This window comes from Euleptes europaea, chromosome 12 (genome assembly GCF_029931775.1).
Source record: "Euleptes europaea isolate rEulEur1 chromosome 12, rEulEur1.hap1, whole genome shotgun sequence".
Taxonomy (NCBI): domain Eukaryota; kingdom Metazoa; phylum Chordata; class Lepidosauria; order Squamata; family Sphaerodactylidae; genus Euleptes; species Euleptes europaea.
This window is the reverse complement of record NC_079323.1, coordinates 26,650,974-26,663,842: the sequence shown is the minus strand read 5'-3', so window position 1 is coordinate 26,663,842 and position 12,869 is coordinate 26,650,974. Positions and strand designations below refer to the sequence as shown.

Below are 12,869 nucleotides of genomic sequence, written 5' to 3'. Positions count from 1 at the left end.
GATTAAGAAGCTTTGGACTAGGCATTTAACACTATGGCTGCGCTGCATGTGCTAGTGAACATTTTTGCTGCAAAATGGACTCTGGGCAGACTGAAAATGCTCCCCTAAAGACTGTCAACGTCTTAACTTTTGGTGCCTGTTTACTTGCTTCAGTGCTATTTTTTGTTTTTGTTTTTTGTTCCCATAAAACTTCAGAGATCACATTGTGGATGATGATGATGGTTTCATAGTGCCAAACAGCCTATTAGATTTTGCACTGTTGTAACATGCCATAAAGCCAATCCAGAGAGAGGGCATGCCAGCACTCTGGATGGGGTACGTGTTGAACACATGTTGCAGAAATAAGCAGAGCAAAGCTGCCGTTGCAGTCAAAGCTACTGGGCCCGCCACCCACGCTGTGGCAGGTGCTTCATCTCCATCACCTGCACCAGACTTTTAGTTACATGGGTGAACTCTTCATAACTGCTGAAATCAGTTGTGAAGTCATATTGTGTGTGTGTGTGTCTTATTCAGCTCACTTCTATCCCAAATCCTTCTCATTAGGGAACAAATAACTGAATTTACATGACTTATTATATCAATACCCCTCTCTTTCCGTAAATTTGTGTTGATTTACATGAGGCATTCAGTAAAATACCATCCAGGCACAGATCATTATAAATGAAAATCCATGACAAATCTACCAAACAATAACTGACTCTGTAAAGTACCGTCTAGATGAAACTAACCACCTTTCATCTGCTTTTTGTTCTACACATTTCAAACCTAGCCCTGCAGAGATGAAAAGCTAGTGATAACTTATCTAAACTTGTTACTCAAGTCTAAATCACTAAACTTGTTACTCAAGCTTAACTAAAATGTCTCTTACCATCCTGTTAATCCGTACAAAGTCTTCAGGTTTCTTTGCCCAAGGGGGAAGCTCAACATCATTCACAACAACTTCATCTTCTCGGACTCCTAGACTATATCCATTACTGTTGACAAACATTTCTGGTAGATAGTAGAACTCTGGAATTAATTCCTGTAGTGGAAGAAGCACATTTTATTACTAAACATATTGCTTAATTACCTTAGCTTGTATTACTTCTCAAACTCACTACTTCATTATTTTTGTCAATAGGGATTTTTTTTAAGCACTTGTGTATACTTTTTCAGTAGAAACTCAGATATCAAATTGCTTAAGCTTGTTTCTGTTGTCTGTGTTTTTAAAGCAAGTAATATTCGCATAGTAATAAATGCAGATTGTCTTCTTATACAGAAAAATTGCTTAGACGTCCTTCACTAATGTAATTAACTAAAGTAGTATTCAGAAGTGGGTATCTTCATAGAAGAGTGTTAGTGTTTGCTTTTTTTCCCTCCTATTTGATGTTTATACTGTCTTACATTCCTTATTTATACTTGATATCCTTGCTGGGCGTCCTAGGCATTCACAACAGTTTGCTATCTCCACCCAATACGCTGCGTGAGGTGTGAGTTTCACACTGCCGCATGGTGGGACAGGTTTTGGGTTCTCACTTTATCTCCTGAATGCTCCATGCTAACTTCTCCTATCCAGTGTATGCCTTCATACACAAGTTATCTCTCATCTCACACTGAGATGTGGGCCCACAAGGTAACAAAATCATGTATCCATAGAAATTGCTCCCACGGTCATTTCAATGCTCTCCATCTGTTTATCAGCATATCTAATTCCCAATTTATCCAGATTTGTGGATACTTAAATCCAGAGACTGGAGCCATGAGCATACTAGAAAGATCCTTCTATAAACCTGAGAAAAGCCCCAGATTTGCAGAAAAAATTAATATCCTAAAAAAAAAACGCATTGGGGAGTTAATCCCCCCCAAATAATAGATGCAGTGCCTGTAGATTTCTTTAAAAAATGAATGCCCTCAGTGGCAGTTTATAGGCAGCCACAACAGTATTGCCAGCCTTCAAACCTTAGTTTCTGTCAATGAAAGGCATGGGGAAGGGCCAGGGCCCTTTCTAGGGCTGTTTCAACCTTTAAGGGAGGATTCATTGAGGCCAGGGCCAGCAACAGCTACCAGGTAACTTGCTACCACCTGGTTTGTGTGACTTACCCTGGCTCAGCTGCTTCTTACTGTTCAACAGCAGCCACTCCATGAAATCTAGTGTAGTGTAGTGGTTAGAGTTTCAGAGTAGGATTAGGGAGATCCAGGTTTAAATCGCCATTCTGCCATGGAAGCTCACTGGATGACCTTGGGCCAGTTACACATTGTCAGCCTGACTTACCTCACAGGAAAGATTGCTAAGATATTGATAAGTGAATTGTAATATTTCATGTGGCTCTAGTGTTTTATTTATTTTTTATTTTAAAAGGACCAAAATTAATATTATAACACACATTTTAACCATGCAATCCTGAAGGGGGGGCAGAGCTGCTTAGGAGCTGGTGTGACCCCACCGCCAGCATCCGTGTCACTTGCACCATGCAAAGTGGCATGGACGCCAGAGCAGGGTGACTTATGCTGGCTGTAGGGAGTGACGCAGCAGCATGAGCTTGCGCGTTGACACTGCCTTCTTGGCAGCATTTTTCCAGTGCAAGTGCTCACACTGGCTTCTGGGGGGGGGGGTTTTTCCCAGGGTCAGGGCTGCCTTTAGGCAGCTTCCAAAGCCCTTTCACCCTGGGAACGTGCCATTTTGCAGGTGTAGAGTTATGCCTGAAAAATAGGTGGCGTAGCCCCATGAAACCCCATGGTGGGATTTCACAGGATTTTTTTAGAAATAAAATTTTAATTTGTTTTCCTCCTGAGAGGTCCCCTGGCCATTGTCTAACCCCCACTCCCTAGGAATGGGCTGCCTGTCTGTAAATGTGATCTCTACTTTATTAGCTATGCTAAAACCCAAAGGTATAGTTAATAGTATTACATGTGTTATGTCTTTGTATGGGAAGGGGAAATGCCAAGACACATTTTATAATTTACAAGATTGGGACAAACCCAAGCTGCTGAAAAATTAAACTTTTAAAATCTGCCTTGGTATTTTCAAAAGACCACTACTAACACTATCATAATCGTATAACATAAGCCTCAAATCTGACATTTCAGTTAAATATTTTACTCAGAATACACCATTTTATGACCTCCCTCTGAAAGCCAAGCCAATCCAGACATGTTCCGTTTTCTAATATAATAACTCATTGTAAGGTTTTAAAGTTGTGAGTCCCCCTTCCCATTCCTTGCTTTTTTCCAAAAGGTTGATCCCCTGGTATCCATTAATTCCACAATTGCCTTATATGGGGGGGTCATTAAGTTATAAGAACCCCCATTAAAGGGGGTTAATTTTCAATATGTCACCTGAATGCCATTCTGTCCCAGCTACCTTTTTTGACATGTACACACTGTGGTCCAAGAGCTCTATATGTGTATGAGAGGTATTCACAGAGATTAGTTTTTCAATGCTGAGTTCTTTGGATGTCAAAATTTCAGGAAGGGAAAGGGGAATGGAAAGGGGCAAGAAGATGCTATGGGAAAATGTGAAAAATAAAAAAACCAAATTACAGTTATTTTTAAGTGGTATAAATGCTGAAGGATCATTCCACTATTATTAACTGATAACTGTGGGAAACTGTCAACATTAAAAAATGGAAAAAAAATAAAGAAACAAACTCTTTTATCTCCTAAAGAGGGTTCTCTCGTCTGCTGTTGGGCTACTGCATCAAATACAGCACTGTGTGTCTTTTGTTCATTATGATCATTTCTACATCTGAAAATTCACCCGTTCAAACACATTGTGTAAACCGTGAGAATAACAATTTAATCATTAGACGATATGGTCTTACTAACTTTAACCAGAGTCAGCCTTAAAAGGCTTCTCAAAAATCTGAGTGAGTATTGTAAAGAAGAAAAACTCACGATTAACTATTCCATTTAATCATTCAGTTTATACAATGTTAAGGGGAGGCTAATTTTTGAAAAGGTATTGCACTTTTTACCATGATTCACAGGACATCATTAAGTGCCATCTGCTGACTGTGTCCCAGTGAAGCTACTACAGGTTTATTTTCATTGCCTCAATGTGAAACAATTTCTTAATTAGGCCATGAAAGAAAATGCATGCTGGAAAAAAAGAAGAGGAAAACATTTATGCCATTTCACTGGTAGATATCAGTTTGGAGCGTATTGTTCATCCACCCCCCCTTTCTTTTCAATTATCCTTACTGTTCGTTTTATTGTGTTGGGTAACCTTTGATCTTCTGTTTTGTATTGATCACTGTGTTATTCTGGTTCTGCTGTTTATGTGATTTTATTATGTATTTTTAATGTGTTAGCTGCCTTGGTGGGCCGCATGGGGGCAGAAAGGCAAGATATAAATTCTGTAAAATAAATAAGTAAATTTATGATGCTTATGGGCAGAGCAATCCTGAACGTGGGGGGGACGGGACATCTTTGGAGCTGGCATAACCCCTGTGCTGGAGTGCCACTTGTGCCAGCTAAATTGGCACCAATGCCGGCACAGGGCCTCTTACACCGGCACAGGGGAGCTGCGCAGCAGCATTTCCCTGGCACAAGGTCTCGTGCCAGTGCCAAAGGGGGTGTTCCTGGGGACAGGACTGACTTTAGTCAGCTCCCTGAGCCCTTTCACCCCAGGAATGCCTCCTTTTGCTATGTGAACTTGCGCCTGACAAAGGGAGGTGTAGCCCCATTAAACTGCATGGAGACGTTTGTCAGGGTTTTCTTAAAATTGAATTTTTGGCTTGCTGTGCCGAGGCAGCAAACCGCTCAGGAGGTGGCCCAGCTGTGCCATCCCTGGGCGCGCCTCTTCTACCCCCCCTTTAGGATTGCTCTGTAAAACTATAATAAATATAACTTTGGGAAGGGGAGATACCCACCAGTATGACAACATTTATTATGTTCTGTTACATGATTATAAGGCATTTGTGATTGAACACACATTTTCTACTTCAAGTGGACAAAAGCAAAAGCAAAATTTTGAATATCCCCTATTGCCCATGCTTTGTATAGGCAGACCTGTGTTCTAAGACGGTGTGAAAGTTTGGCGGAGTAACTCCTGTCAGAGAACTGCTACTTTTCAGTTTAAAAAGTAGTTTGTTTCTTCAGTTGGAGCAGTCATACCAACACAAGCTGCCCATTCCTGGGGGGAGGTATTTCCTCCTCAGAGGCTCCCCTGATGCCGCAGACGTAAAAAAGGTATTTAAAAAAACAACAAAAATTGAAAAATTTGAGAACAGCAAGGCTACAAAACTAAAAGAGGTGTTGTAGCAACACCGCTGTGTGAGGGGGCATTCCCGGGGTGAGAGGGGTTAGGAGGCTGACTAGCGTCAGCTCTGCCCCTAGGAACGCCTCCCTCACACCAGCGCAGCCATGCTCTTCCAGGATTTAGTTTCTGGAGTGGCTGTGCTGGTGGCAGGGGCTGGTGGAGTGCCGCCGCTCCCAGATGTTTGCCCCCGCACTGCCATTGGTGCTACTTTATTCCATGATAAAATGGCACCTATGCCAGAGCAGGGTCACACTGACTTCTAAAGAGCTCTGCCCCTCCCCTTCAGGAATGGGCTCAAAGACTACAATTTGGTTCCTGGCCTTAGAATTCTGTTTCGTTACAAAACCTGAAAAATGTTCATTAGTGTGTGGAATCCATTGCAATTGGAACTTGAAATAATAAGTAAAATAATAAGTAAAAAGATGTAGAGCAGCTTTTAAATTGTGGAAGAGGGCGAGTTATTGCCACATAGAAAGGACAGAAATTATTCTATTAGGATTTCGGGATGGGATGGTTTAAAGGAAATATTGTAAAATGGTTGTGGATATAATAACAATTATCTTTAGGGACTTTGCTTTGGGTGCCCCCATCACCTGAGGTGAGATGGGTGGCAACCTGAGAAAGGGCTTTCTCAGTTACGGCACCAAAAATGTTGGATTTGCTCCCCTTCTATCATTATCTTCTGGAGTGGGTGAAGACTTTTTTTTTTCTTGTTTGGCATTTCCTTATTGATGCTCTGTTTGTTTGTTTTAACTGCTGCTTTTATATATAGTTTCTAAAGTTGATTTTTAAAATATTTGCTCTCTTGAGGGCCCTTATTGTGTGGAAAGGGCAGATAAAAATGTTTTAAACAATAATGTATACAATTTTAATATTATAATGTGTATGCTGATGTTGAATCTTCCTGGCCAAAAACCATTTTTTCTTTGTAATGCTCATTACATATCAAATTACATTGATTTCCAATGGAATCCAAATAATACTAGGACCCAGTAACAGTTTGGTTTACCTTTTCTTTGTTCAACCAATTATTTCTCTGTCTTAAGTAAGGGCAGAAATCCAATACATAAATAATGTAACTCCCAGTAACATCAGTATAAATGGATTTTGTGATCATAAGTGCCTATAAAAAGGTTCTAGCAATATGCATTTTACAAAGATAAATAGAGGTATAGAATAAATATAAAACAGTGACTTCAAACATCTGCTCTGGTTTCAGGTCCTGGCAGGTGCCTGATGGATATTTTCTCTGTATATCTAGCAACAAGGCACAGTTATGGAAAATTTAAAATCAAATAACACACAAGCTGACATATTCTGTGCAGTCTGGAAATACTACACTAATTCATGACCAGGAAAGGAGCTTCACATACAACAAGAAAACTAGGTCACTTTGACAAACTCCTATGTAAACGCGTAGAAAGCTTTATATACAGCACTGGCTGTATAATAACAATGGTAAAATTATCCTGCTCTCCGGCTGTTTCTACGTATTGTGTAGATATTGGTTTAATCTAATGTGTACTGTTGCATAATATCCCCAGGCATAGAAAAGTAAAAGCTAAGGCTTACAGAAAAGCATACATTTTAAATGTGTCTTGTCATTAACGCTTTATTAATTGCCTCAGGCAACGCAAACCCAGAGCTCAGCGAGCTATAACAATATGACACTTTAAGGTCAAATTCAATCTTGCTGTGTTTATGGAATGGGCCAAATATTGAGTTAACAGCAGGAAAGAGCAATTTATTGGGCCTTTCTCTATCTTGTGATTATTTGATTTAAATTAGAATAGATTTTTTTTTGCAGGAACAAAAGATCATTTAAGCGATCAAATATTGGAAGAGTCTTTGTTTTTCAGTGTGTGTAAAATATGGCTTTTTAAATTAGAGATGCATGTTGCAGCCTCCTCTTTTGTTCTTATGTGAAACAAAACCTCACAAGTGCATAAAACGCAATGGCATAATTACAGCATGATATAATATTGACACACTCCATTATTTTGCATGATTGTATACAGATCCTTAACCCTACCTTAACATCGGAAGTGTCTCTTTGGCTGTTTCTCCAAGATCTTGCCACAGATGAGAAGGTTCGATCTGGGTGATCAAATTTTGCATCATTTGCATTGAGGAAGAATGTGGTAAAGGGCTCCTACCCCCAAAAAAAGAGAATAGAAAAGAAAAAGAGAGAGAGAGAAAGGTGAGCATACATTGCAGTAAGCAAAGAGATCATAAACTCACATCCATATCTGAGAGCCTTCTAGGCTTAATATTTAAATTAATTAAATAAAGAATTAATAATAATCAGCACTTCATACTTGTGCTTAATCTCTCTATGCAATTATCACTATGCAACTATGAACAGACCAAAAACAATTTTAATGGAAGGATTCCAACAATGTGAAATGATCATCCTACATTAGTGTATCTAATCAAGATACTGGTATTTGACAACCAAATCTTCCAAAATATTTTTGTGGTATTTGTGATATTTTTATTTTATTCACTAGACTACATAGTAATACTAACAAGAACAACAACCATAATAATAAATGTTATTTGTACCCCACCCTCCCCCAGTGAGCTGGGCTTAGGGTGGCTAAGCATGTAAATACAAAAAGTACAGTATACGGTTTAAATCCAATCTAAAAATACAACTAGTAATCTTAAAAGGCACCCAACTACTCCACCTTGAGGGGAAAATCTCTGATTTACAGGCCCTGTGGAATTGAGCTAAATCCCACAGGGCCTGGTTCTTGTTGGGCAGAGAGTTCCACCAAACTGGCCCGCCCCGCCCGCCTATCAGCGGTTGGGCTGGGCGGGCTTCCTTTGGCGGCGCGTCCCCGGCAGTGGCGCTGGGCCGCGGCGCCCCGCCTCCCTCCTCAGAGGCCATGGCTCTGTTTGAGGACAGCTGGATGGTTTTTGGGCCAGGGATCTCCAAAAGATTCATTCCTGCAGAGCATTATGCACTCTGAGGGATATATTGGGAGAGGTGGTCCCACAGATACAAAGGTCCCAGATAGGGTTGCCAGGTCACTCTTCGCAACCGGCGGGAGGTTTTTGGGGTGGAGCCTGAAAAGGGTGGGGTTTGGGAGGGGAGGGACTTCAATGCCATAGAGTTCAATTGCAAAAAAGGCCATTTTTCTCCAGGTGATCTGATCTCTATTGGCTGGAGATCAGTTGAATTAGCAGGAGATCTCCTGCAACTACCTGGCAGTTGGCAACCCTAATCCCAGACTGTTTAGGACAGGGGTCAGCAAACTCATTAGTCAAAAGAGCCAAATATCAACAGTACTACGATTAAGATTTCTTTTGAGAGCCAAATTTCTTAAACTATATAGGTAGGTACACTGTTTATTAACTTAATAAACTTTAATTAAAGTTTTAAGTCTTAATTAAACTATAGGTAAACTGAATAAAACTTGATATCATACTTAATAGTGATCTTATTTATTGATAAAAATTAAATTGTAAGTCCCTGCCATTTCCCCCTCCCCGTCCGGAGTCCTTGTCTGGAGGCCTGGTCTACCGCCATAAAAGCCTATTGGTAGACCTGGCCTCCCAATGGGACTCAGCCGGAGGCCAGGTCTACCAATAGGCTTTTATGGCGGTAGACCAGGCCTCCAGACAAGGACTGGATAGAGGGGACTTTTTCCCCTCCTCGGAGTCCAGGTCTATCGCCAAGAAAGCCAGTGGGTAGACATGGCCTCTAAGGAGGGAGACGGGGCGCTGCGGCCCAGCGCCGCTGCCGGGGACGCGCCGCCAAAGGAAGCCCGCCCTGCCCAACCGCTGATAGGCGGGCCAGGAACTGCCGAGCCGCCCGCCCAGAAATCGCGCGGCTAGAGGGGAGGGGAGGCTTTAGCCTCCCAACCTTTGAGGGCAAGGGAAAGGGGGACCCGGCCATTCTCCACGGCGGTGGGGGGGAGAGACAGCGCACCCGCTCTCTCTCTCTCTCTTTCTCAGGTGCGCCGGCTCTCTCTTTCTCAGGCGCGAGAGTAGGGGCTCCGAACCAAGTTCGGAGAGCCACACTCAACAGGCCAAAGAGCCGCATGCGGCTCGGGAGCCACGGTTTGCCGACCCCTGGTTTAGGACTTTAAAGGTTATCACCGAAACCGGGAGTTACTTGTCGTGCATTTTGTTGTATGCATGCAAAACATACTCTATTTTCAGATACATGGTTATGAGTGAATACACACAATCACACACACAAGCACCAGTCCAGAAACAGCTACTAACTGAAAAATTATTTTGCCAAGGAACAGCATGCACTTTACTCTCCCACTAAAGCTAAAAGCACTTGTGTTTACTTTTAGCTACATTGTGCCCATACTAAACATGTAATTAAATATACGTTTTAATATTTGAATGAAACCGTATCATAAACTCTCTTTTCTTGTATGTTCAATTTTAAAAAAATTGTTGATGAGTAAATTATTTCTAAATGCTGCAGTCTAAAATAAAATCACCAAGCAATGGTATGTACGGTAATCATTAAAAAAAAATCTGTAAAAATGTGACCAATTAGATCCCACAGCCCTGCCCTCTGGATGAAAAGGCTGCCAAGGAAGGAGAAATTTGGCAGCAGCAAACTCCTGTGCATGGAGCATCACAAGGGAAACCAGGGAGAAATGGAAAAGATGACCAGGTCATGCCCTGTTCTTGCCGTTGCATAGAATGACCTGGACAGGCTCTTCAGTGAAGGGCTAGAATTGATATATAACTGACCTACCAATGTTCAGCCGTTGTAAATTAAAGAAATAATTCTTTTTACAAAAACCTTAAGGGTGCTCTGAAATAAAACAATATTGCTTAGAGGATTCTCCCCTCCCCCAGTGAGAAGTGTTAACATGGTTTCAGGCTGCTTCCTTTTTCTCCACTAATTAACACCAAAAGAATATCCTTAGATCTAGTGATGACATATATCTTGATGTGCCCATACCCCAAAAAGGTGCACAGCTTTTCTCATGTTCTCTAAATTAATTCTCATGTTCTTGGTATAACTGTGCTTTCTCTTTTGCAGAGTCCACCAGATCAAGATGACCTAAGTGAATTCAGAAGTTCATCCTCAATTGCCTTTGTGGTTTCTCCCAATAACTTTCTGGATGCAGCAGAAATAATCTGTAACTGCAGCCTTAGAATGAAATGATAAAGGAAAGTTGCAGACAGAATATAGTATTAAATTTGTTTAGTTAACAGGAAGAAGTTGTAATGATATACTGTAGTATATTTCTAATATCAAAAATTATTGGACAATGAAAGAGCTGGGTAATTAAAATTATTTGAATCATTGCATTAAATATTGTGGAAGCTATTAATCTATTAGTAACAGCAATTGGCCATTTCAAAAGAAAAAGGTATTATCAGTGCACTTTTAAGTGGAGTTACACCCTTTGAAGTCTATTGACATATGAACAGTGCTTTGTGAGTACCATATAATTAAAAATGTTTGCATTCCTGTTCAGGGGAGGGGGAGGCACAATCTGCTTGCAGTACAGATGGACAATCCTAATAGGGCTTCATATGTGTTCCATAAATGACAGAGTGCGTAGGTATGTAGGCAAGCTAAACGATAGGACAGGGAGGCCTATGAGCACTTTCTGTATCAACATCTAGGTCTCCCTCTCTCCATCAGACATGCAAATTTGTCCTCCAAGCACAAAAAACTTACATCAAGAAGAAAGGAAAGACAAGATACATCTATGGAAAGCACATTTCATTGCCTGTCATGCACACATGAACACATGAAGCTGCCTTATAATGAATCAGACCCTAGGTCTACCAAAGTCAGTTTTGTCTACTCAGACCGGCAGTGGCTCTTCAGGGGTCTCAGGCAGAGGTCTTTCACATCACCTTCTTGCCTAGTCCCTTTCACTGGAGATGCCGGGGATTGAACCTGGGACCTTCTGCATGCCAAGCAGATGCTCTACTACTGAGTTACGGCCCTTCACATCAAGATATGTGCTATCACTGAGTGAAGCATGGCTCCATTGAGCCATATCAGGATCCTCTATGTACAAGTACTGTGCCTATACCATAAGTAGACTGTGCAAAATAATACTTTAGCTTCATTGAGTGGAAGAACAGTGTGTTTGAGCAATAGAACTCACATTGTCATCTTTCCCCTCCATACATTCTCCCAAAAACTAGCTCGACTGACAAAAGCAAAGGTAAATTTCTGTATTCCTTGATCACTTAGGGAACAAGAGATTGACGAGATTAATTATGGGAATAGCAGCCTAATTGTTCCCTGAACCTTTAGAAGCAGTCCTATTCTTCTGCCTCTGTTGCTTTATTAGCAGGATACTTCTTGCATATGGGAACCTCTGAAGAACTCCAAGGAGCAATTTTCACCAACATGAGATTAGCATATGCCCAGTAGGTCTTTTTTCAAGGTATCTGTCAGGACTGGGCCTGATTAATCCTGATCAGAGGAAATCATAGTGGCTGATAGGGTTGCCAACTCCAGGTTAGGGAATTCCTGGAGATTTGCAAGGTGGAGTCTGGGGAAGAGTGGGGTACGTAGAGGGGAGGGACCTCAGCAGGGTATAATGCCACACAGTCCACCCTCTCACACAGCCATTTTCTCCTGAATAACTAATATCTGTAGCCTGGAGATCAGTTGTAATTCTGGGAGATCTCCAGGCCCTACTCAGAAGCTGGCAAGCCTCATGGCTGATTCTATAGTGGTTGAAACACTGGTAGATCCTGAGGTTTCTGGGCCTTCAGGCTCCCAGGGAGAGAAACCCTGGTAGAGCATATGAGCAAAAGGGGGGGGGGGGTAAGGGCAGTGGCATACATTACCTGTTCCAAGCATTTTTATGACATCTATCAGAAAAGGGATCCTTGGGAGGATGTGCTTGGTTGAATTTACATGTGGGGAGTGCACAGAAATCTGCAGAAGGATGTTGTTTTCCTCCCCCCCCCCCCCAAGGAAAATGTTAATGCAAAAGCCTGGCAGCTTCTTTCATCAGTCTCCAAAAAGAAGGTGTGTGGCTGCCTGCCATTCTGGGAGTGGCCAAGGATTTCCAAGTGCAGCTTCCATGCCCCCAAGTTGTTGCCAGCTATGGTTGCCAGGTCCTGCCTGGCCATCAGCAAGGGATGGAGGGGAAGGAGATAGGGTTGCCAGATCCAGAGTGGAAAACTCCTAGAGAATTGAAGATGTAGCCTGGGGAAGACAGGGACTTCAGTGCGGTACAATGCCATAGAGCCCACCCTCCAAAGCATCCATTTTCTCCAGGAGAAATTATCTCTGTAGTCTGGAGATGAGCTGTAATTCCAGGGGATCCCCAGGTGTCAACTGGAGGTTTGCAACCCTATTCCAGCCCATGGTAAAGGGTTTAGTAATATAGGGAAAGCGTTCCCTCAGTTGAGTGCTGCAAAGCAGATTGGGATACCAGGTGGGGGGGGTGGGGGGGAGGGAGTGAAGACCCTGACACCAGGCTTTGCTGAGACAAGCCAGGATTTGAAGATTGTATTACAATCAGAAAGTTGCTGATTGGATGTTTTAATTAGGCACCTTTTGATTAACAAGAAAATTGCATAAACATCTGTAGCATATTTTAAGCTTTATATAATCAGGTTATCATACCAATAGTGAAAAAAAATCTTAAAATCCTATTAGCCTGAATAA

The 12,869-nt window shown here is 41.8% G+C and overlaps 1 protein-coding gene across 3 annotated transcripts in view; it reads right to left on the bottom strand.

The window, feature by feature from the left end:
• NBEA (neurobeachin) overlaps positions 1-12,869 on the bottom strand; it is a 433,179-nt gene that overhangs the window by 63,933 nt on the left and 356,377 nt on the right. For all 3 annotated transcript variants that reach the window (XM_056858518.1, XM_056858519.1, XM_056858520.1), the window contains 2 exons: positions 7,272-7,391; positions 869-1,021 (listed from right to left, as the gene is read on the bottom strand). In XM_056858518.1, coding sequence (XP_056714496.1) covers positions 869-1,021; positions 7,272-7,391 — 273 coding nt within the window. The remainder of the gene's footprint in view (positions 1-868; positions 1,022-7,271; positions 7,392-12,869) is intronic.